Genomic DNA, 26,212 nt, shown 5'->3' on the forward strand with positions numbered 1-26,212 from the left:
GAACAAGGAAGGAGGTCTCACAGAGTGAAGTACTCAAAAGAAAGCAGTGCCTACTTATTAACTAAATGCCATTAAGTATTTATATCTCTGCTAAAAAAATAGATTGTTTAGTTCATAGCAGCAAGGGACATGGCTCAGGTGTTAAATGAAAGCTGACAGTCTAAATACACAAAGAAAAAGAAGCTGGCTACCAAATCCTGCCTACCCCTGAGCCTCTTCCTTGGGTTCCTTTCAGCTACATCTTCTTCACCTCACCACTGCAGCAGTTTCTCAAGTGTCTGACATGAGCAGAGGAATGACAAAGGCTAAAACATCTTGCTTTTCCAGTCTTTACACTAATTATTCAGAACACAGAATTCAGTTCTATTAAACTGCCCTATTTCCTAAAATAATTATGGCAGTAACTTGGAAGGCTGTAATGCCAATTTTTTCTTACAAATCCTATTGCCACTCCCAAAATACACATTTTTCAGAACTAAATGCAAATAATGAATGCCAATATCCAAATATTTTGAAAGAACAATATAAATAACTCCTCCAGATTTCAGAAGATGAAGAGTTTTACAGAGCTCCTTGATCACAGATGCAAAAAGGAAGGAGAGGGAGGAAAAAAAAGGAAAACACATATACACTTTCTATTCTTCTGAATATTCTGTCTGAATGGAAACACCTAAATGTCAAGAACAGATTCAAAATGGATATTTTTCAAATAAGACTTCTGTCATAAGCAAAGTGTCCCAAAGAGTAAGAAGCAAGCCAATTCTGAAGTATGACTTCTAAGGTTACATGATGACAGTCCTTAATTGTGTAGCATACACGATCTAAGCATATATGGGGTAAAATATCTAAAATCAAATAAAATGATGGAATATATTTTTTTAATAACTGAACTAATTTAGAATTGTATAAACAATCTGTTACAGCTAGGAGTAATTCACACCTTCAATCAAATTAGCTGGGGGACATCAATTTAGGTTTTCTCTAATATAGGTCTAAAAATAGATGGAACACAAAGTCCTCAGAATTAAATTAACCTCTACTCTGTCTCTTCAACATGAAACTTTTTCAAGCACTCATTAATTAGGAGAGAATTTCTTAGAAAACAAATAGCAGAGGAAGTCTACCAAGGAGAACAGTAAAAAGCAAAATCATCAGAAACTGTGATTACAGCTGTCAACACTGACATTAAATCACCACCACTGTATTAAAATTGAAAAGCATAATATTTACTCTGGTTTTAGATAAGCAACAAAGAATGAAAAGAAATACACGTATTTGAAATTACTGTTGGTTGGAAGAGCAGGCTGATTTAAGTGTATCTCTGTGAATCAATATAAAAATTTCTGAAGATCCTTTCTGGAGGGAAAAAAACCCAAACTAAGTCCTCACAATACTGACTTAACCATAACCTGTATACAATTCTGCAAGAATGAATTAGAACTGCAGAGCTCTTAGATGAATAATCACTATTCCCAGCAAGAAAGGGTACAGGGAAAGATTCCCTTTATCTGCAAATGAAATCTGGCTGGTCTGTGATGATGCCATCCTAAGCAAAACTACAGGATTTTCCAAGGTCTAAATTCTTAGCTAGTCATCCAACTCATAATAGAGAAAAATAAATTGACCATAGATACTCTGTTTTTTTTCTTCAAGGACTACAGAGTACAGGATGAACCTAATCTATTCCAAGAACCCTCTCGACCTCTGAGCTGTGTAATCTGGTATTGTTTTGTAGCAGCAGACCATAACAAAAGCACACAGTGCACACTGTAGTGGATTTAGGAAGAAACTCAAGACATCTTTGGACACAGATTTACACATCTGATGGATGCATGTGGCTGTATCATCTTTGTACGGAATTCTGTACTCAGTGAATGCACCCAGGGACTTCCACATCCCAGGAAATTCCAAGTTCTTCATTACCACTAGGACAACGCAGTACTAAAGCACCACAAACATGGCTCCACAACGAGATGGAAACTAAACTACAGCTAAAGCATATAACTCTTTTCTGTGTGTACATGGTATTTCTGTAGTAAGATCAGAAAGAAGAATCCATTGCAAAGGGATAAAACAACAGATTTACATGTGGTTCATGCACTCTCTGTGCCAAAGCAGGACTAAAAATATTTGCAGTAGGTGGCTAGACGCCAAAATTCCCCAAAGCAGAATTACTTTTGGTTTATCCTCATGGAAGTATTTTCTCAGGATACTGGGACTTGAGGATCTATATCCTTTTCTTTTGAAAGAAACACTTTTAAAAGAAGTTCAGTAAAGAGAGGGCACAACCTAGAAACCAACAACATAGCACATAGAAATGACCCTGCACTCCCCTACCCTTGTACCACCATATCTTCCCTCTGCTTGCTCTCTGCTATTGAGAAGCTCAAAATGCAAACTACATCCACAAACAAAATAACAAAAATCCCAAATGTGCTTATCAGCCACAAATGTGGACTAGACAGCTGATTTAATCCTTGTTATCTTGGAGAAACTTCTCACAAACAAGAAAATGCAGAAAGAAAATTTAGCAGGAGGGGCTCTAGTAAAGCACAAAGGAAATGGCTAAAGGCACAGCAAATGCATTTAAGTTTTCAAATTTCTCAACATTTCAACAAATTAAATCCAAATAATATAAAGTTTCTTAAAATTGTTTAAACATTTAGCTTCATCCAGTTCACACAGCCCTATTACAGAAGAAAGTTAAGGATTTAGAAAATGCAAGTAATTTCACTAGAAACTGCTATTTTAAAGCTTTCTAAACAAATCAAGATGTTAAAACACTACTGCAGCCTATCTTAGACAAAGCCACGCTGGCGGGGTGCTCTGTTCGTGACACATGCCTCTTCAGTTATCTATAACTAAGATCTTCACAGTGCTGCAGAGCTTTTTATATGCCAACTTTCCAGCAGCCCCAAAACTAGAAACAAGCTTAATTAGAAATACTACAGCACTTATGGAAGGTACCCTATCCAATCTCACTACGATGTTTACAGTTTAATAAAAGTAAAGTTGCTGTGGTTCTACCTTTTTTACTATTTTTTCAAACTTTGTTATGCTTCTTTTTTCAATGTTCTTGCTGGATGTCTCTCTCCTTTTGACTTGTAAATAAACAAGTGATGAACTGCAAGCTACTTGCAGAGCCCATTTATTCTGAACTTGAAGTATACCAGTGCCAAAAAAAATTACAAAACCAAACACATCAATATAGAACTGAAAGGTGGTAGTGGACCTAAAAGCTACAAGATGCTTTAGAAAGTAAGACAAATTCTTGGAACTGTTTCTAAGTCTTACCTTACTGTCTAGGCTTCTCATAGTTAACAAATCTATGGTTTTTAGGCAACGGCCTGTAGGTGAAATGAAATAGAGGCAGACATGGATGCGAGTATCATGGTAGCTAAATAAAGAACGTATAACTTTCAGTTCCTCCTTGAGATAGGCTTCAAACTGTGCATCTATATAATCCACTATAGGCTGATAGCTGTAGGAAATAAAATTTAACAACCAGGTATTAGCTACTCCTAAACAGAGACAGACTAAGAAGGGAATTCTCTTGTATTGTTCCATGGATTTTTGCTTTACATGTCAAAAGGCTGCTCAAGTAGGGCAGAAAATTACATGTACAGACTAATCTTAATTTCTGAAAAGCTACTCAAAAAAGAATTGTGCATCTAATACAGACAAAACACTTCTTAGCTGCCATTAGTGAAAAAAGCTACAAAAAGTTAATTATGATTATAATCGAACTTCCCAAGTGATGTTTTTAAACTTTTGCCATTGAGCTGTCGAAATAAAAAACTCTTATATTTAAGAAAGACACAAAAACCTCTTAGGTAGAAGAAAAGAAAGAATGTGCAACTAATAGTACCAAGAAACAGGATGAACTTTATCTTCTGAAGTACTGTGCATGAGAGAGCTCTTAAACAACAGACAAAAACTAAAATGAGAAATGTTAGAGAAAATAAATCTTATTTATAGTAAGTACAGTTTAAGTATACTTTATCCTACTTAAAACCAGATTCTAATGTGCTTTCAAAAAGAAAGTTTCGCTAGATGTAGAAGCAGTGCACCCTTACATTTCTTCTGCTACACAAAGTTTATAAACCAGATCAAATGCTATTAAAATCCAGAAGCAAGTGTTGCATAAAAAATTAAAAGAATGAAAAGGCACCTCCTATACCACACACCAAAACCTCTGATACCTATACTAGTACCTGCTTGCATCTCCTTCATCCAATTCACTAGCAGTAGCTATTATTGAGTCATATCATAAGGCATAGCTCTCATGATAAATGCGACTAACCTTCTTTTATTATATGAGTACCTCCATTTAGGTACTCATATAGCATAAATTCTTTACAATTAAGGTGAAAGAAACAAAATCTGCTGAGACAGTTCAGTACTGTAAAACCTTAAATTCACAAAAGCAGAGACTCAAAAAAGTTCTGAAAGCCACCAGTGTGCTGCCTCTGCATCTCCCAACTCAGCTGTCCAAAAAAAAAAAAAAAGGCCTTTGGTAATCCACATGATGTTACTTTCAGTTTAAGGTCTTCAACATGTTACAGTCAAATTGTTAAAAACCCTGTAGATCTAATCTATATAATATACAGTACTTTATAATCTGCTTGGCTGTTTAAAAACCCTCCTATTGACCTCCCTGCTTTTCTCCACCCCAAAAGATACTACTGCATGTACATACATTTATAAAGGATTATATCCATAAAGAAAGGGGCAGAGTTCATCTGATTTATAAAATAGCTTCCTACATGAAAGACAACTAGGTTTACTTTGACACACAGGGAGAAAGTTAACCATCTATTTGGAACACATGTAAGACAACCACTTACTACAAAGCCCAAAGAAAAATCAGCTGGCAATTGAGACCAAAACTTCAGCATAACATAGTGACAAGAGGGCACTTACCTATCTGCTTTGTTCATCTGGTCACCAAATCCCACTGTTTTTACAATGGTCAGCTTCAAAAGAACATTACTTTCCTGGAGTTCACAAGTCTGGGCTCTAAGTTGTACACTTGACAGAAAATGTGTTGATGGAGCATCCTCAAAATTGGTGTTAAACAAACTGCTCATCAAGGCTGATTTCCCAATTCCAGTTTCCCCTGAAGGTAAACAGAAGGGTTTGGGAAGACATTTTGCACATCAAATAAACACATAATAAGCACAGAAATTGTACACAAAAACTTCTCAACTGATTTCTCTGAGCAAAATGTATTTGTGCATTCTTTTAGTGAGCACAAAATATATTTTCTTTTTTTTTTTCATCCTACATATAAGGGTAAATTACCAGCTAATGAGTAGTGAGCAGAACAGTACCTTGACACTGATTTCTTTAAAAGTGAGAATTAACTTCCTATAGATTTAAAAAAGTTAAGTAGATAGCTGTGAAAACAGAGATTAAACAAAGGGTTTTTAAGAATAAGGGTAAAATACTAGAGCAAAGCATTTAATAAGTATAAAAACACTACAGTAATACCACCTGGGAATTTTAGAATTTTTTTAATCTGAAGCTCTTTGTTACGAGTGTAAGCCCAGTTTACTCAAAAGAATCCAAAAGGCTGCTGATAAATGAATAAATAACTGGCATCCATTTTCAACATTTTTTGGTCTTCGCATTGTTTACAAAAATGCTATATACTAACCCAAAGAATGAATATAAATAAACAAAGCTGGGACAAGGGGTGGGATTATAGTGCATGCTTAACATTAAAGAAACTGTTTAACACCACAACTGGATTTAAATTTCAGTCACTTCCTAATTTGGGTATACCACTAAAGCCTTAAAGCACCCAGATACTACTCACCAATGCAAAGAATGTTGAAGCAGAAGCCATGCTTGATGGATTTCCTAACCAGTTGGTCAGGTAAGCTATCAAACCCAACATGTGCAGACAAGGACAAAGTTCGACAGCCATCATTTTGCTACAGAAAAATAATTTTAAAATATCAGTTAACCATGGCAACAAATTAATTCTACTAGAAAGCTAGAACTCATTCCTTATGATTTCACATGCAACAAAGAAAAGCCAAAATCTGGGGAAAAAAAGACCTGTCAAATCAGCTTTTTTCCATGATTTGAGAAAAAATTAAAATTTACAGGACAATTTGCAGGCTTAAAATAAAGTCCAGGTTTTGCAAAAAACCCAAAAAAAACCAACAAAAAAACCCCCAACCAAACAACCTTATGAAACATGAATGAAATAAAGTAGACAAGTCCAACTGAAAATGTAAACTGAAAAATGTAGGGAGAAAATAGATCACAGTTGGTTTGCTCCTAGAAATTAGGAAAAAGTATTAAAAACAATCTAAACATCACAATTCAAAATAGAGAACATAATTAATCAGAGGAAGGTGCGTGTTATCAAACGGAACTCATTCTGAGGAGCTGGAACTGAAATTGCTATTTAGGTAAACTAATACATTATCCACACTCATTATATGCACCAGAACTCTGAGATAGCATTATATTGATTTCATTAGAAATATCTAAACGTGCACATTCCTTTTCAAACATCAGCTAGCAATCTAGAACCAGGACATCAAGGCAGTGAGCATACTAAAAATGCATAAGGCGAAACAAAATATCTTGGTTCACACAAATGAACTGTATTTTTAAACAAACATTACATATCAGAAGTAGAAACGGTGACAGGTCCATGCTATTCTTTCTCTTTTATTTCCAATCCACATGGAATTGGAAACCATTACTGTTTCCTGTGAACATGCACACAGTTAACAGCAGGAAATTTTTTAATTTAGCACTTAAAGCCCATAAAAGTAGCACCTTTCCTAATAGGTATGCATAGCAAGACTCAGAATTATTGTAGATAAAAGGATGTGGACATTCCTCACAGCAAATACCCATCCTCTTCTTGATTTGCACAGGACTTCCTTGTATGGGACTACAGACTACACTGCACTAACTGCACCAACTCTCATTTTTGACTACTATAATCAGATAATTCCATTTTAGACTAACATGAGGGAAAATGCATATGCAAAGTGAACAATTTAAAGAGAAAATACGACATCTCTGGATATTAAAAAAAGTACATTCAAAGCATGTCTGAAAACAAAATTTCTCAAGCCTTCTACCAGAAAACAATTACTATTAAAAAGCGCAGAGAGACACTGAAAACTGTCAGTATCCTGTCCATTTAAAGACAAGTGTATCTGAGACAGAGTGGCGGCACATCTAAGAACTCTAGCTACTCAGTCTGATCCTCAAAGCACCTCTATTGCCACTAATATAAGACAGCTCCTCTAACACAAACTATTCAGTCTCCACACCAAAAACCAGTGCAAGAGGCTCAGCATGAGTGCAGAAAGGACGCCCTTCATCTTCATGTCACCAGGTGAAATCCCAACCGTGCTGGGCTACCCTCAAAACCACTGCACTGCCATTCGTAACACTCCAACAAAAAAACTGTCGCAGGAATAAATTTATTTCCTTCTGATGTCCAGGTGTTAGAAAGATAAATTACTTTGTCAGTAGAATTGCCTTGTTAAGGTTAGGACTTGACACGCCTCAGTGATCTCAGAGCTGGGGGAGGTTAACAAAGCTTGGAGAGAAGGATGTGTTAATGATACCGGACACAAAGAATGCAAAATTTACAGGCCACAAGGACATTTGGCAGAACTCCCAATATAAGGAAGAAACTAACAAAGCCAACTCAGCAACTATGCTGAAATCAGCTCCAACTAACTCAGCTCCAAGGCAATTTTGGCAGGAGGAGATTGTGACCAACTCGTGGACCACCAACTCAAGAAACCCACCAACTCAAAAGAAGAGAAAGATTCCAAGTGTGGCCTAAGTAGCATGACAAACGAGAGAATCACAAACCAATAGAAGGTAGAACACTAATTAAGAAAACTATGCAACTAGTAGCCAATGACCCTTGATCTCCCGGCTTGCTAAAATGTGTAAATGTAGTTTTGATGACTGGGCAGCTAGCACTTTGTGGGTTATCACCTAGCACCCTACTTTGCACAAACTAGAATAAAGAAATAGAAGTACCTTGTCTCAGTGTGTAAATTGTTGCTGCCTACCAAGCAGCGAGCCCTTATTCAGCACACCACCTCCCTTCCTTATGGAAGAATCACTGTGTAAACCTATTCCACCTGACCACAACTGAAGCATTCTCTTAATAGAAAAAAAGTAGCCTACATTTTTCCTTCTGAGATTTTCCAAGGACATCGGCTGTTTGTCCCTAACATCAGCACCTCATACAGCTTCACTCTGCTATTGTCTAACAAATATGCAGAGAAATTAAGTCCACAAAACTGACCACATGATACCCGCATTCTTACTGCTTCCAAAGAAATATCACCTAATTGATCACCTAACTGATCTAAATCGCATCTCATTCCTTCCCTCAACCTCTTTTTCAAAGGTTGAGCTAATTTGTCTGGATTTCTCCAGATTCATTACACTGGATGGGGCCCTGAGCAACCCGGTTCAGCAAAAACTGTCCCTGCCCCGAGCAGGGGGGTTGGAACCAGACAATCTTTTTTAGATCACTTCCAACCCAAACCATTCTACAATTCTATGATTTAATCAAATATTTGGTTTATATAAAGTTGTCTTGCCCATTAAAAACAGCATAAAAAAACCCCATAGCCTGAGACAGTGCAACATTTAAAAATTATTCTTTCTTTCAGAAAGAAACTAAAAAAATTATTTTCTTTTAAAATTGCCACATATTTCTGGCTAAAAGCTCGCAACACCATGCCGTTCCGAAGCAAAAGCTAGGTCTCAGACTACTACCACTCTGCATAAGCCTCTGCAGAACCAGACCAGCAGTCCAAGCAAGAAACTAGCTTGCTACTGGGCTTGTAGAGGTGACTGAAATTTGCCCTCCAAAACTTGAAGAAAACCGTAATCAATGTGTGCTTATGCAGAAGGTGATGGTCCCGCCAGCCCCAGGCAGCTACGCGGAGGCCCTGGGAAGGATGCCATGCCCTCAGCCGCCAGGGTGGACATCACCACATTAACGTGCTCATGGGCAGCCCAAATGTGGTTCTTCCGAGCCCCAAGTGGTTCTTCCTGCCCATGGGCAGCCCAAATGTGGTTCTTCCTGTGCCCCAAACAGACACAGGAACTACATTCCAAGGGCACGTGCTGCCGTGTGGATGGGCTCAATGTCTGCAGAACATAAAGTTGACAGCTTTGCCATTACGGAGAAGTAATTCTTCAATAGCCAAGATTCAACTTATTACTTGGAATACGCGATACGCCACGGGAGCGCTAAGAAGGGCGGCATCTGAAAACAAGTTCCTTTAACAACAAGTGTCCTAAAAGCCTGGCAGCTCTGGGAACTAGACGGCGTGAGGAAGGAGCCTTCATCTCTGCCGCTAACCCGACCTGACGCGACCCTCACCAGCGCCCAGCACGGAGCCGGGGCAGCGCCCGGTTCCCGTAGCGAGATGCAGGTGGCACTTCCACCTCTTCGCACGGTGTGACCGCCGTCCTCCTTCCCCTCCTGGTGCGGGCGCTGCCGGGCCCCTCCGTCCCCTCAGCCGCGCCGGGCTCACCCCCAGGGCAGGGGCTTGCTCACCAGCCGCCCCCCCCCCCCACCGCGGAGAGGACTTACCGCGTGCCGACCGGCATCGGGAGCAGCCATGACCCCGCCAGGCGAGGCAGAGAAGGAGGGAGGAGAGCAGGGAGGCAAAGGCGCGGCCGAAGCTGCCACCGAAGGGGAGAGCCACGCGGCGGGGAGGAGCGCGAGGAGGGATGCGCTGTGGCTCCGCCGCCGAGGCGGGTGCTGTTGGTGGGCGCCTCCCGGCCGGAGGGCGGCGCGGTGCCGCCGCCCGCGGCAGTGATTGCCGGGCATGGCTCCGCCGGGAGGAGGGGCTCGGGCAGCGGCGGCTCTGCCGCGCCCGCACCACCCACTGCCACCACCATCACCAGCAGCGGCAGTAGCAGCAGGAGGAGCGCCGGCGGCGCGATGGGGTAGCGGCGGCGATGGCGGAGCTGCAGCAGGAGTCAGTGGTGCGGTTCCTGGCGGCGCGGGGCGGGCGGGCGCGCAACGCGGAGCTGCTGGAGCATTTCCGGGACTGGCTGAACCCCGCGGAGCCCTCCCGCCGCGGCGCCGCCCGGCACCGCTTCAAGGAGCTGGTCAACGCAGTGGCCACCGTGCGCCAGGAGCCCGACACCGGCGTCAAGTACGTGCACCTCCGCCGCCGGTACTGTGCCCCGGAACCCCCCGCCGCCGCAGCCCCCCTGACCCCGGGGAGCAGGAGCCTGCGGCGGAGAACAGCGCGGAGCAGCCGAACTCGCCGCCCTCCCCACGGGCAGGCGCTGAGGAGACGCCGCCGGCAACAGGCGATGATGCCGGCAGCCGCCCTCAGCCCGCAGGGCAGCGGGGCGAGCCGCCCCGGCCGAGCCCGGCGGTGGCTGGAGGCCATCGGAGGGGCTCCCGGCGGGGGCCGCCGCCCGGGCGCAGCGGAGGCGGCGGCGGTGAGGAGACCGCGGTAGCCGCGGGCCCGGGGCGGCCCCCGCCGGTGGACGAGACGGGGGCGGCGGAGGGAGCCCCCGGGGCGGCGGCGCAGGGCGGCGGCCGCCGGAGCCTGCGGGAGGCGGCGCGGGGTAGCTCTCCCCAGCTGAAGCGCGGCGCTCTCCCCGGCGGGGGCCGCGGCCGCGACTCGGACAGTGCCTCGGTGGCCTCGTCCTCCGCCGAGGAGGAGGGGAGCACCACCGGCTCCGTGGCACTGGACCCCCTGGAGCACGCCTGGATGCTGTCGGCCTCGGACGGGCGGTGGGAGAGCCTGGAGGGGTTGCTGAGCTGCGAGCCGGCGCTGCTCTGCAAGCGGGACTTTATCACCGGCTTCACAGTGCTGCACTGGGCCGCCAAGCACGGGCGGCAGGAGCTGCTGGCTACGCTGGTCAACTTCGCCCAGCGGCACGGGCTGCCCGTGGACATCAACGCCCGCACGAGCGGCGGGCACACGGCGCTGCACATCGCCGCCATGCACGGCCACGCCGAGGTCGTGAAGCTGCTGGTGGGAGCCTACGACGCCGACGTGGACATCCGCGACTACAGCGGGCGCAAGGCTGCGCAGTACCTGCACCAGGGCACCTCGGGGGACATGCGGAACCTCGTGGGGGCCCTGGAGGAGGAGGAGGAGGAGGAAGGGAATGCTGGCAATGGGAGCGGGCGCTGGAGACTCTCCAAGGTGTTGCCATCTAATCTCATGAACTACCGGCTCTCCCACCACCACCACGGCACTGGGGAGGAAGCTGAAGGCACCGATGGGGCAGCGGTGCCAGGCAAAGGCAAGGAGATGACCAGGAAAGCCTCTGGCAGCGGACGGATGAAGCCTCGGCTTAATAAGATCCGCTTCAGGACTCAGATCATCCACAACACACCCTCCTTTCGTGGTGACACTGAGGAGGAAGAGCATGAGGAGAAATCCCTGAAATCATCATTCAAGCTCAGGCCGAAGTCCAACGTGTTTGGATAAGGCCAGGGAGCATGAGGTCTGGGAGGTGAATGCACGGACCAAAGTGCCCTCAGGTGTAGCGCAGAAGGTGAGGCAGGTACGAGTGGGTGCTCATCTACACTCATGGACTCCGGCCAGATGGGTCCTGAGTATCTTCCTTTAACTCCCAGTTCAGTGTCAGTGAGCCCAGCAGGTCAGCAGGGCTCTGGGAGCCCACAGCTCCCGAGAGCAGCTGCTTCAGCTGGGCCCTCGGTGCTGAAATGGGAGGCAGTGGGTGGGTTGAGAAACGCTGGGGTGTTTAAAAGCTGTGGTCCTTTCTGTCTAAAAGCAGGCTTTGGGATCATAAACCTGTGTTAGTGGATCTACTAGGATTAGTGAGGTGAGTGGGGGAAAGAAAAGTGCAAATGCTTTACTCTTATGTTATCAACTGGTACTATAAACTATTAGCAAACAACTTCGTATGTCAGAACACCTCAGCAATATACAAGTATACCTTAAGTTTCTCTTTAACAGCAATACCACCTGGCACAATGTGGGGTTGGGTACACAAACTGAGATGGTAGAGAATGGTTTCCTGTCAGAATCCAAGCTTCAATCCATCAAAGAGTTGAGCCTGTGTTGACTTTATGCATTGAAAATTGCTTGATTTGACATCATGAATATATTATTAATTTTTTTTTTTAAATTCCATTGCACTGCAAGCAATGAATAAAGTTAACCATGTGCAGAAGTCTTTGCTGTCTGAGGTACTACTGAGCTTGCTTATCGCTGTTGGAATACTAATACAAGACAATACAAGCATAGACTTTTTATATATATTTGTATCTTTTGTTTTGTCTTAGGCAAAGCAATTTTATTTTAATCACTGTGAATTCTCAGGTGCCAGACCTAGCGCAGTTCCAGTTATTAAGTCTGGTCAATTCTTGTTAATGTTCCTTGTGTAACTCACTGCATACTGCATTTAAAATCAGAAAATTGTGTTGTATGTGTTACCTGTGAAAGTCGTTCTCTTTTAGAATGAAAGAGCACAGACACCATTGCATGAAATCTTCATGAAACTCTAATTTGGTTCTGTAATGTAGTAGCTACAGGTCTGTGTTCTCTAGTAACTTGTGTGCCAATCCCTTCAACTGACACTGCGTGGAAATGGAGAAAAAATAAAAGTGAGGGGAAGAAAAAACAAAGCAGGTGTGTGAATTCACACATAGGATGAAAAAGTAGAATTCCAAAACTATATCCCTGTTTATCATTCTGAATGAAACAGCATAATTGCATGTTCTAGTTAAGTGATGGCAGTGGTGTTTGAGTTCTTTTAAACCTGTATTTGTAGAGAAGTGATAGCCAAGGCTTTGAACTGTTGTTTGACAACCCAGTAAGTCTTAATCTGATTGATGAGCCTATCCGTCTGCTAAAACTGTTGGAAACCTTGAATCTTGTTTCTCTGCTTTAAAGGTAGCAGTTCCAGTGAAATCTAGGAGGCAGATTTATATCCATATTCGGCTTTCCGTAAGAGGTACTGAGCTCACCCTGGATCCTGAATGCTACCCAGTGTAGCAGCTCATCTGTGTTTAGTTGTTAAGGTATGGCCAGTTTCAATGCAGCATCTGTCAAAGCATGTTTCTAGTTGGCTTCCTTAAGATGCATGTGCGTGCCTGGCCTGTAACTAACCAAAAGTAGATAGGCTTTGACATGTTAAAATCCAAATTTGAGACACTGATTAAATGCATGGCACAAGCTGTAGAACACCTCACAGGAAAACTGCTGCTGGGAGTGTGCACTTTTGAGGTAACAGCTCTCTGTGGCTGTTGCTAGTGACTTACATTTCTTGTAGCAACGGGAAGGAAGTGCTACTGATGCATTGGCATCAGACTTTCCATGCAGATAAACAACCAGTTTCTGCACTTCATGTCAAATGCTAATAAATGACAGTGTTTGCACAGGCATGGAAGTGACACTTAACTATTTCTGGGAAAAGCTACATTAAAAAAAAAGTAGAACCTCTGCATAGGTGCTGGTCATTACTTTTGTGCAAAAAGACTAGAAATTATAGAGAGGTTCAGCTTTAGTTTACAATTTATAAGCTATAGTGTTATAGATTTCATGTGCCTTCATTTTGGGTTGGTTGCCACAAATGCGATGGATAAAGTCAGTCTTGCAAAGCACTTTGTCTTTATGTCTGTGGGACGGGACCAGAAATTTTCCCTCAGTCCTCCTCGTTTAAACTGTAGACATGTACAGTGGGGTGTCTGAAACGGGGGGGATAAATCATACACATTATAACATAGAGCTAATTCTGTTGTAACAGAAAAGAGAATTAAATTCCTAAGTCTTAAACTTCCTTCTCTCTGGAAGATAAATAGGTTTTTAGACTTCTGTAGGAAGGAAGTTTTCTGACTGAACACTTAAAACGTGAGTACTCTTCAGTATGGGCATGTCTGAATTGAGTACATATTCCATGCAACTACTGATGTCCAAAACTTATTAAAGTTGTTCTCTGCTTTGAGAGTTTGTAGTTCTTTCATACAGGCTGTTGGGTGAAGTGTTTCTCTCTTCACATGCAAACAGCAAAGAATTGCACAAAAATACTGAGTCTTAGACAGCTATTGGGTTCTGGGGAAATAATTTGAGGGTTTCAAATAGAGCATACCTTGGGATTTTAAGAGACTAACTGGAATATAATGTTGCATAATACAGTAGAACTTTGCAAATTATTAAGGGAACTTGAAAAATAATAAAAAGATGCCTAATTATAACTCATTATTTGAAGTATCGAAGTGAAATTGCTGGTCCACTGATACTGTTTAGTTGTCAGTTAATGAAATTTCACCGTAGTGGTCCAAAGGTCTTTGCAAGGTGGGATGCAACAGAGCAAATACCTCTTTTGGTGTTTGAGATATACTAAGGAATGGCTGGATAACCACTCATATCTGTCTGCGCTATGGGAATAAAGCACTTTGATTTCACATTATGACTTGTTACATTCCACATGGTTGCTTTTTATAACATGAGCTAAAACTTATTGGGGTTTTTTTGAGACAGGAAAGACTCGATGCCCTATTTCAGTATATTTGCAGTCTAAAGGTATGCTTGAGTCAAATATTTTGGATACTTTGCCTAGAAAGATGTGACTGAAATAAAGTTGTATGGTACAGAAAACCAGAGCACTAACCTGGTATCTTTTTAATGGTACGCCTGAAGTTACTGAATGTGTTTGTTCACTTTTTATGATGGTGTGTAAGGCAGCAAGACTGTAATGTAAACACGTAGTATCTTTTTTTGTACTTTATGTTTGAAAAATTTTAGAGGCCTGGAAGCCTGTTGGGTTTTATTAATACACTTTTTGTGGTTGTCTCTGTGAATGGTTATGAGTTGAGAATCTGTAAGCTTTAGTTTTACGAAATAAAAAGAGCCCATGAATGCTCTGAATTGTCTCCTGTATGCTACATACTTAGGTGCGTATTGGCTGTTAAAACTATCTACTGTTTTGTGTTGGTTTTTTTTAATCATCAGGATGTTTGTTGCTGTCTAGCACTCAAGCAGTAAGACATGGAAAAAATACGGTAGAGTTGTTTGCAAGACAGTAACATTTTTCTTTGGCATCTACTTTCTAATAGCTCATGTCAAAGTAAATGAAGACACAACAATTTTTATGGTAGACAAGTATGTCTAAATAAGGGCCTGGGAGAATGGCATTGCTTAACTTAAAATAGCATCCTGACCTTACTTCTGTGCAGCTTAATATCTCTGACTCTGGAAAGACTAATACTTAGTTTTAGTCACTGTGTAAAGGTCAACACCTAATTAAAAAAGGTTTAGGATTAAGGTATTTTGTAATGTGTCTTAACTACAGCTGGTGGCTACTGTAAAGGGAAGTTTCATTACCAAGCTAGACTAGGGGATTTTGGTGTATCTAAAAGTTCTTTGAAGGTGTTGCCTTACCAGAAGATATGTTGAAACATCATGTGGCCAGTAGCTCCTAGCAGACATCCAGATTTGTGCTTAAACTGAAAAAAGTCTCAGCTGTTACCATGCTGGTGGATCAGGATGCATGCAGCTCCAAGCCGAGCAACCCTAAATCAGTAGTATGGTGACACAAGTGAGAGAAGAAGGGAGGAGGAAGTGTTCTTGGAAACTTAGGAGAGAACTGAGGCATGTGGAAGCAGCTGAGGTTATGGGGGAAGTGGAGGAAAGCAGTCTACAGGAAGCTTGCTGGTCATGCGATGGCTTGACTAGTTCTTTAGAAATTTGTATCAAAACATATGTCCCTTCTCCAAGAGTAATAGTTGAGAGAGATGGCTTGCTGAGAGCTCTAACATAAATTAATGTCTGATGCTAAGTATTTTAGTTGGCCCTCTTACTAACATTTCTTAGTGTGACTAGTACTGTTTGCAAAAGCACAAACAACTCTTGTGTTGAGTGTAGCTACAGCTGTTGCAGCACAGTCCTGGTACATCAGAATAGCCCAGTGTAACTTCAGGCTTCTCAGTGGAAGAGAAGCCTTTCAGCATTGCATTGCTAGCTTATTTTTCCATTAGCTAGAAGGGAGGGCTAAGGAGATTACAGGCCTGACTTAATACACCTTGAGTTATATGGAATGCATATGAACCTGAAGGCAATACACTAAACTAACTACTAAAAGTAGTTGATTTGTGCATTTCATTTCCTTGTTGGCATTGAAAAAACAAAAGGTACATACTTTCATTTCTTCACATCCTCATCAGAGTGTGCAAAGAAGGAAGAAGTCTGAGTTTAATAGAAGGTTTTAGGAGAGGAACTAGCTTTTCAGTCTGTGTTAAACTGTGAACAGTTTGACAGAAAAAAATGAAACAAGGTTTTGAATCCTAGTTTTGTTATAATGAAACATCATGAATGATGAACATGTTCCAGAACTTATCTCCTATGATTTTTCGGTTTAGCCAAATTTAGTGTTGATGTGTCCTAATGTGCACTCATTATTGGAAAAATTGAGCCAACACAGCAGGTTTTGTGTTTGCTTTTAATAAAACTGTTAAAAGTTAGGTAGTTCATCTCCCGTGGTAAAACCTGAAGAAACCATGTTCTGAGACTTTTACCAGGAGTGAAGCTGCTAGTGGCACATGAGATGCCCTTAGAGCAGGTAATAGGTCAAGGTGCAAAAGCATTCTGTGTTCTTTCAGGTAGACCAGCCATGCCAAACGAGCCATTGTAGTGTGTTTACATGCACCTACCCTTCTGCACAGACAGCTGTAAACTGTCCCCTCCCCTGGGTTCCTGGGGGCAAGTCACAGGAATCTATTTTAACCTGCCCTTATTTCACTAAGAGGCATTTGGCAAACCCGCAGTGGGACTGCCAAGAGTGACAGAAGTGGACAGACCCAGGTCCTTGCATGGCTCTGCATCAGTGCAGGTAAATGATTGCAGCTGACTGCTATCAGGCTAAAGCAGAAAGCCTGTAGAATGTATCCTTGCATCAACCCTTGGCCATGAAAAGAGACATTGTAAACCTAATCTCAAATGCTACTAACAACCAGAATAATTCAGTCACATGGGCTGTATCTGGGCATTTCCTCAGTACTTCTCTGCTGGAGCCAGAAGCCTTTCACTTTTGCTGGCTGGCTGTTGAGCTCTCCCTGTTATTTCACTTTGCAGTTCCTTAAGAGTGCCTGAGAAACTGGTAGTAGGGTGGGCATAAAAAAGAGGTGTCTCTTTCTGAAGCTGGGTGGAGTGATGGTTGGTTGGGTGGAGCTGTTGGCTATTCTGGAAGTGGGTTTGGTTTGGTTTTTTTTTTTTTCCTTTTAAAAAAGAGATAAAGGATGCCTGTAGTATATGTTGAGGCACAGAAATCCCTTGGGACATTTCGTACTAAAGAGGTGCTGTCCCTTTTACTGCTTTAAATACAGAAAGACAAAATTAACTGTGCAGACTATAAAGATGTCTCTGTTCACTGGACATACACTTGCATGATATAAACCATCAAAGTACCAGAAAACATGTTTGTAACACTTGAATATATAAGGACATCTATATTTGCCTAGTCTTTTCCTTGTTACCTGTGGCATAGTATCTTACTACGGATACATCTTGTGGAAATGACCGTGACAGTTTGGGACAGTATAATTACAGGAATGCAGGTAAATCCTGCTGGTTCAGGTGCTTCCTGCAGCAGGACCATTAGCTACCAACCTCACACTTGTCTTCTGCCTCTTGAAACACCCTCTTCTGTCACAGCAGGGCTGGCTGGAACAGCCTATGGGTGTTGTAGCTGCACCCCTGCAGTCTGCAGCTGCACAGTGTGGGCTCCAGCACTGGCAAGTCTGAGGCCTTTTGAAGCTGCTGGCAGTTCTTCCTTGGATGGGGATGGAAGCAGAGATGCTACGTCGTTCCATCTGCCTGGGACATTTACACAGGTATCACTCTTTCACATGTAAATAAATGACGTGAACTGAACTACGGGTGAAACTGGAGGGCTGAGAAGACTTTTGGTGTTAAATGGTGCCAAGTACCTCATATAGCTGACATAACTAATTAATATCATATTGCTGACATAGCTAGTTAACAGTCTGTTATTAATCTCCAGCTACTGACAGAAATCAGTTGGATCAACACTGAACAGTAGCTACAGGAAACTACTGAAAAGAGTTGCTGCAAGATTATCGTATCTGTTCATAAAATACTTCATTGTTCTTAAAGATATCTCATTAAGGATGTTTTTTCTTCACAAAATGAGTTAGTTGTGTCATGGGTAAGAGCTTGCAGTGCTACAGCCACAGTATGTTTTTTAAGGGCTGTATAGTAGGTCACTGACAGCTGTCAGCATGCTAGGAAATATTAGGCTTTTGGGTATTAACTTGAAATTTTCTTGACATTGAAAGTCTGCTTCATGTTCCTGCAGTAATCTCAGCTTCCTTGTAGCCAAATTTTTGTTTCTGGGATAACTAAAGTGCTGGGCAGTTCTTGAACTTGTGTATGCAAGAGAAATGTGGTAGTGGCCTATCCAGTGTTTACATTTGTGGGGCTTAAATAAAATGAGAACCCAAACCTTTTCCTGGATCTGGAGTAAATTTATCTGAAGCAATGTTTGCAAACAGGCAAACATTGAGCAGGGACTTCTGCTGCATGCACTGAGGGACTGTTTTTTTCTCTCTGATATACCAGTTGTACAGAATAGCAGTTGTTATTTTTTACATCATTGCAAAGTTTACAATTGAGCTCAGAACAGATAACAAATCAGAGAATTCTAAATTAAAGTGTGATTCCTTCTAGACTGGAACCCTGGCTAAAAACAAAGCAACTGGTTTTCCACTTGGTAGCAAAGTCCTGCTATGAAAAAGTCTGCTGCTGGTGCTTGGCAAAGTGCAGAGCTCTTGGGAGCGGAGTGCTGTGCATCTTCATCCCTTCTGTACTTACCCTCTTCTTTCCTAGCTGCCTCTCACACGTCCCCCCTTTTTTTTTCCTCTCTCTATTTTTAGTAGCTTGAATTGCATAAATATTGATTAATAGATCTATAAGGCTCAGAAAATGGGGATGCTTCAAATAAAGAAATCTCTTTATTAAGAATGAAATGGAAAAACTAAACATAAGCTCTCCTTTTCTGCTTGAAATTTCAGGACTGGAAAGAACAAAAATTATGTTGATAATAAAGGTCTCCACATACATAATTTTAATTACAACAGAGGCAAAACTTAAAATTGGTGGGTAAATGTAGAAAAAGATCGCACTTTCTCCTTCATGATTTTAGTGTTATGTACCTTAAAGTCAACACTGTGAATCATACTCTGCTTTGAATAAGAAACACTGCATATAGTTTACAGAATTTCCAATGATTATTCCATTAACCATGTCAAAAGTAGTATCTTTTACAGTGGGTCCTTAATGGGATTTCTGGCTAACTGGATTGCCCACATCATTATCTTACAAATGAGCCCCTTTTGATCCCTGTGTAACTGAATCCAAGTTCTGGAAAACTTTGCCTCACATCCTGTTGAAAGTAAGAATACTGTAACTTTACAGATGACTAACATTTTGGAAGTTCGCTTTCCTACACACCCTTCAAACTGAAATGCCTGTTGTGAAAACAATGGAAAAAAAAAGCAACCCATCTCAAACACGCCAGTACACACAGTGAGAAAGCAGTACAGGGCAACATCTCCTGTCTTTGTAACCACTGAATGATTTCAGTGTTCCTCATTCCACACTAGTGCTCTTCAGGGGTCCTTTTCTGGTGCCTGGTTTAAATCCCTCTGACCTGTTACAGTGGAGGGTCAGTAATGAAGAATTAACTGCTCTCAGAATATTGCTTTTCCACCAGTGTTCTTGGAAAGGAATTGTTGCTGTAGGCTATGGAGTTGTTGGCAATGTTGCCAGTGTGGCTTCTTTTTATGGTCATTTGCAGCCTCATGAAGGTTTTGCCTGCTTGTTTGACTTGAGATTGAATGAAACAACAGGGAAATGATACTGAAGAAGTGGAAATTGATTGCTTGGGAGAGGAGGAAATGCATTAAGCTGTCAAAACTTCTGCTGATGGCATTGTACAGTCAGTATCCCATAATCTCAGATGTTGTTCAAATACAAGAAAGGATGAAGCTCCTCACCGACAGTCCCTAGGATCTTTGCAGCCTGTAGATTCTCTGCAGACACTACTAAACTGCTTCCAATCCACATATCAGAATGGGAAATACTGCCTAAAATATATCCCAAAAATTATAAGCCTGAGGAAATATGAGGCACACAAATAGTATATGAGTTGTCCAAGTTAACACAGTAAGACTGTGAATAAGTAGGAAGTACTGTACCCAAAAAAACCCCACAAAACCTGCTCAGCCAAATTCTCATTAAATATTCAATCCTACAATCTTAAATATGGAATTTATGTGGGATTCAAATATCTCCTAATTTTGGAATTTTTGAGTAACATCTTTAAATAGTCACAGTTTCTTCACTCCCATGAATGATAACTTTGCATTTGCTGGTTGTCTCCTTTTTTTTCCCTCCACCCTGTGGCTTGCAGTGACAATGTGGCAATTCACGAATGAGTGGGTGACATAAAAATGTCACTGTTAATCCTCACTGGTATTGATGTAAAAGGTCTATTTATGTTTGCTGGCTAAATCCTGCATCTAACAGAAGGCATTTATTAGTCTGTTGTTAGAATAATTGTTTCTTTAATGACATGTGATGTTATATCTGATTATGCACAGAAGCAGAAAAGACAGCTGATGGAATTGTAGTGCAAATTGCAAATTGCAGTCTCACAGGGAGATAATAATAAAATCTTAGGGGTTTTTTTTTCTGAGAATTGCTCTGTATTACACTAATTTATGTCCATTGCTTCTACTTCACTCCAGAACTATGATTAACTAGAACTTCCTTATGTTTGACCTTAACTATGCTTTTTTCATGTCAAGTGCAGGAATAAAGTTGGTGCAGGTATGTGTCAGACAGCTTGTATTTTATCAGCAGCAGTATAAGCATCTTGATTGAGCAGGATCTACAGGACTAATATGGTCATCAAGAAGTTAAATTACTGTATCAGTTACTCTTTTTAATCTTTCTAAAGCCAAAGGAGGGAACAAGGACTTTCTGAGGATAAGTACTTTTAAGCCAACATAAAGTGTTACCGTAATTATGCAATAGAGAGCCAGAGTTCTCCATGATTTGTATACCACAAACTATGTCACAGCAAATTATGGCATTGCAGACCAGTTATTAGTCCACAGATTACAGAGTATATTCAAGAAGTTACTCCATCCAACTTTTATTTCTTTTGTTATGTTCTGGTAATTACCTTCAAAAGAGCCATGTTAATGTACAAGCCCTGTACCATTGTGTGAATAACCAGCTGCTTCTCCGAGCTCTGCTACAGAATGCTCTGTCCCTCAAACCTTAAGAACTGCTGCTCCAGGGTAAGAAGTGTTTCCTTGTTTTGGAAACACGAAAATAGTCAAGAAGAAGGTTTGGAGTTTTGGAATCCTGGCCATCAGAAAAGCTCTGAAGTAGCAAACCAGCACTTGGAGGTGACTTTATGCGCGATTCTTGATTCTATACTGTGGTATGATGTTATACCTATGCAGGCCCACCTGGGCTTACACAGGAAAGACATTGATTCCCCCTGTTCCATCCCCATCCCACTCCCAGATATATGCACCCACAGCCTCTTACATGGGATGTGGAGGGTCCTTTAGCCTGCTATCTCAACTGAAAGCTGAGCTGCCATTGCCTTTGGAATGAATTATGGTCTCCCTGAGGACTTTGGTGCCTGGGGAGTTTAGTTCCACCTCAGGCTCAAAACTAGATGAGGAAGGAATTTATGAAAGAACTTTTTGATTTGGACAGTGGGAAATATTTCAAAACCAAAAGCTAGAAAGGGAGTTGGTTCTTACTTGTTTTCCCAAAGGGCCTTGGTTTGCACTCATTTCCTCAAAAGGTATTGGGAAGATTGCAGGCAAGGATATAGTCTGTTCTTTCAGGGGGGCCAACAGGCTGGTGGATCTTGTATGACTAGCTAAATTAATTTTCTATGTAACTCTGCAGTAATTCTTATTGGCTCTCTTTTCAGTTCTATTCCTTTTTCCTCCTCCAATAGTTCTACAGATTTGTTTCCTCACCTCATATTGCAGTGTAACCTGTTAGGCTCTCTGTACAAATAGGTAATGGTGCTCACACTGAGGAGCTTCCAGGGGCAGAGGAATATAACACTTTGCAGCACACAAGACTGGTCGTCTGCAGCATTCTTTGCAAACTATTCAGCACTCATTAATGGGGGGGGGAGGATGGGGTGGGGGGAAGGACCATTGGAAAACAGAAGAGATGACTTAAGAAGAAACCTAACACCTCCCTAGTTTTTATTCTGAGTGTTATATCAAGCTGCAGTTCTCCCATGCTTGGATTGTCAAAGAATGGGAACTTAAGCTCCAAACCCATCAAGCTACCTCTGCTCATGTAAGATTTAAAAGAAACAATGGTCAGAAAGCAATCAGTGGAAATTTGCACTGAACTGACCAAGTCCTCCTTAACAAATTTTTGTGGGTTTGACAAAAAAAAAAAAAGAAACCAGAAGTAGTCAGAAGTTTAAGAGAACAACAAAATAACAGCTCCCTTTAAAATTAGTGGGATAAACTAGCACAACTGGCTCCTGCTTTACCAGAAAAAGAATAATAACAATAACCTTCAGTCAATGCTCCTTTTCCCGCCAAGGTTTCTACATTGTTGCATCCCCTGAATGCTGGCTTGAATTTAAGAACTTGATTGATTTTTATTTTTTTTTAATCACAGTGGAAAGTATTCAATTTTTAAGCACTTTTGTATGTGTAACAGTTTTTCTGTGTTTGTTTTCTATCATTATATTCTATGACTTTGGTACTTATAAAGGGTCAGAGCTGGAGCTAGTACTGCTCAGGAAGACTCTGTCATTCTGCAATTAAATAATTTATATCAAAATTTTGCAAGCTGGTCATGGGGATTTCCTCATACTATTTAATGAAAGATATGTGGCTAAATCTCCGTTCCTGTTCTAAAAGTCTCAAAGTAATCTTTTCTATGGAATCTCGACCTCCCAACTGCATTTGCAGTTTAAGCTGTTCTCCTTACAAGTTTTGCTTGGACTCCAAAAAGTCCCTTCCTATCCACATTCCTCAGCATTTCAGTTCTGCTGCTGTTTAGCAGCAGTGACTGTCATGTTGGGATAGCAGCACAAGAGGCAGGAACTGCAACTGGTGTTGTAGAGTCCTTAGGAATAGGCTGTGTACTGAAACCAAATCAAAACCAGAACACTTACACAGAAAAAAATGAATTATGCCAGCAGTAACACATAGGGATGTGGTTGCATCTAAATGACACTTTCAGCTGTCTCCACATTATTTATCTTTTCAGACTTCCTTGGTAGGGACAAACCCTGGATATTTGAGGCTGGTTTGTTGACATTATGAGAAACAATGATGCTGTAAATTCACAGGAACTGAGAGGGGAGAAAAAAGACAAATTTTGAGCAATCCTCAGTCCAAAGCCATAGCTTTCTCTGACTGTGTTTAGGTCATGCCTACCAACTACTCAAGGCCTGTGCTTCTTAGTGTAAGGTGTATATACACCATGCCCCCAAACAAACTGGTTCTTCATCTAAACTCAGAAGCTCTACACACAGAAAAAGCTATTGCAGCATTACGAATCCTGCAGAAAGATGGTGGACTCTTATAGCCCAGGAGCAGACTCCTTAGAGTTACACAACCAGAGTACAGGTAAAGTACCTGAGCTCCCAGGTACTGCAAACAGAGCTCTGTCCTGCTCACATTGGGTGGGAGACCTCGATCTCTTCCAAGCACTGACTATGGTGCTTGTCTGCTGGAATGAAGCATGAACTGAAACTGCTTGTCCTGACCAAAAATAACCCTACCAAAAATAAAAGGTGAGCAGTTTCTGCCAGGTGAGAATTGGCTCACAGATTCTCATCTGAGAGACAGAGATTGGGCAAAGCTAAATCCAGTGAAGAATGGCCGGGCTGCCCCTTCTGGCAGTGGCAAACTGCTGGTAATCCTCAGATGTGCTGTACGGGTACACCCCAATGATTACACATGTCCTCAGTGCATCCTAATCACCACCTAATGTAGTTTAGTTTAAACGTGTTTTACTGTCATTCCCAGGCTAATGGCAGTGATTTTCTTTGTGGTTTCCAGGGTTCCCTTAATGCCAGAATTCACACAGATGTATTTTGCAATTACAGTTTCTGCACCTTAAATTTTTGTCTTACTTATGCTAATGTATTTTTCATCTAGCCTGGTTTTTCCTGCCTGTGAGGACTTCTGTCTTCTTCTTCTCAAGACAAGTGAAGCATCACCTCTCCTGAGACCAGCAAGTGCTTCCAAATGCAGTACTTGGCAAATGGCAACTCATGGAAAAGTGACCTGATGAAAAAATTATTGTGTAACTGAATATGCAAATGAAGGGGTTGGTCCCTTAAGTGTGCTCAGAGAGAATGAGTACAAGGAGACCAGCCAAATCAGAACAAAATGGAATGAAGATATCCTAACCACTTAAATATGCTTGCTTGTAAATGACAATGGAGTCTCACTAACCAGAACCTGCTGTACCAGAAGACTGGTTTAGCTGAATACGAGCCCCCTACTGTGTGGGGTGATTGCCATCAGAGTTTCTGTGCTGCGTTTTATAGTTGTTGTGTCTTTTCTTTGTCCTATGCTAAAATACTTCTTTTTTTTTTTTTTTTTTTTTTAAATCCATGGAGTACATAGTGTATGCAGAAAGCAAGCAAACACTACATTGCAGCAATATGCCCTTTCAAAAAATGACATACTGCCAAAATACTCCAACTGGAAAGTTTCCACTGAGTTAGATATGAAGATGAGGCTTTATCCTTACAGGTTCACTTATGCCTAACACACACCATACAGTCCCATCTTCCATCAGATTAATATAAAGATGCCTCTGCAGATGGATTCTTCTTCCCAGAAATAAGCACTTCCACATCAAGGTGGTTAACCCATTGCAAGGCAGTACAGCTCATGTGCAGATAAGGTTTTAGAGCTGAGACATCCTGCCCTTAGGAGTAGGAATCTCTCTCATGTTTTTGGCAGAAATGTTTTTTCCCTTCTCTGTATTAGCAGCCACAAATAGCTGTTTGATAATAGCTTCGCAAATACAACTTTTAGGAAGATCAAGAAGGAGATGTGACCTGAAGCATAAGATTGAAAATCAAACAGAAAGTGGTTTAAAAACTTGGGGTGAAATTGAAGGGTAAACACCAGAGCTGCACCTGGGCTACCAATACCAAGGCAATACTCATGTTTTCCCAGCAGAATCACTCAAAGCATGGGCTCAAGGTGCCCAGTTCCTTTGCTCTTAGAAGCAAGAGGCTGGTGCATCAACAGCTGACCCAGAGGGAGGGAGACAGGAGGGCTTCTCCCTCTGGAATTTCCTCTGAGTCAGGGCAGCATGGCATCTCAGGTGCCACACACAAACAGGGAAGGGGGTCACAAAAACCAGTGTTCCAGTGTCTATTCCTTAAATCCACATTTACAGGAAATCTAAATGGGTTACGCTGTCAGTAAGAATTTCTGCTTATTTTAACATCCATATGGAGGTCTCTCCCTCACCAGATTAAAGTCATTTCAGAACAAGAAGTTTTGATTTTCTTTCATTGGCTCAAGACGTCTCAATCTGTGCACAGCTGGGAGTCCCAGGTGGATTCATTTTCTCTGAGTCCTGCCACTAAACCAGGACTGGGGCCCCCTCAGGACACTCACCAGAGGAGATGGGCAGCAGGGCCTGTAACTCCTGTCTCCTTGTGGCTATTTGCATCCCCCTCCTGTTCTCTCCACCTGAAAAGCAACTTACATGCACAAATGTGGGATTATTTCTCAGAGAAGTTTCAATAATGCTGCGAGTTTTTGTGATTTGATGCTGGGCTATAATTGTCTATTAAGAAAAAAATTAAAATTCTTTTTAAGAAAATTTGTTGTTTCACTTCTGCTTTTTTCAAAATGAAATGGATTTCTTTTGACCTTTCTGACTTGGTAGTTCCTTGAAATTTACTTTCTATTATGTTTCATATGTATGGCAATGCTCAAAGCAGAAAGAATAAACCAAGTATTTCATTTATCCTGAAATTATTTTTCTCAAACCTTTTGATTTCACCAGCCATTTCTGAAAGGTTTCCGTTTTGATGCAACTCAAAATTCTTTTTCCCTGTCATTTCTTTCTGAGCTATCTGTGATTCAAAATATCCATTATCTTCATTATCCTATTTCCTGGTAACATGAATAACCAGG

The 26,212-nt window shown here is 41.7% G+C and overlaps 2 protein-coding genes across 3 annotated transcripts in view; one reads left to right on the top strand and one right to left on the bottom strand.

Moving 5' to 3' along the window:
* Positions 1-9,897, bottom strand: part of SEPTIN10 (septin 10) — a 24,860-nt gene extending 14,963 nt beyond the window's left edge. For both annotated transcript variants that reach the window (XM_039549466.1, XM_039549471.1), the window contains exons 1-4: positions 9,611-9,897; positions 5,822-5,939; positions 4,924-5,119; positions 3,295-3,481 (exon numbers count right to left, since the gene is read on the bottom strand). In XM_039549466.1, coding sequence (XP_039405400.1) covers positions 3,295-3,481; positions 4,924-5,119; positions 5,822-5,939; positions 9,611-9,850 — 741 coding nt within the window. In that variant the 5' untranslated portion in view covers positions 9,851-9,897. The remainder of the gene's footprint in view (positions 1-3,294; positions 3,482-4,923; positions 5,120-5,821; positions 5,940-9,610) is intronic.
* Positions 9,892-14,885, top strand: SOWAHC (sosondowah ankyrin repeat domain family member C). The gene is given in 2 exon segments (XM_019282699.3): positions 9,892-10,233; positions 10,236-14,885. Coding segments are annotated over 2 exon segments (1,497 nt in total). The 5' UTR covers positions 9,892-9,981; the 3' UTR covers positions 11,481-14,885.
* The last annotated feature ends 11,327 nt before the right edge of the window (positions 14,886-26,212 follow it).

The sequence above is a fragment of the Corvus cornix genome, chromosome 1, assembly GCF_000738735.6.
Source record: "Corvus cornix cornix isolate S_Up_H32 chromosome 1, ASM73873v5, whole genome shotgun sequence".
Lineage (NCBI taxonomy): Eukaryota > Metazoa > Chordata > Aves > Passeriformes > Corvidae > Corvus > Corvus cornix.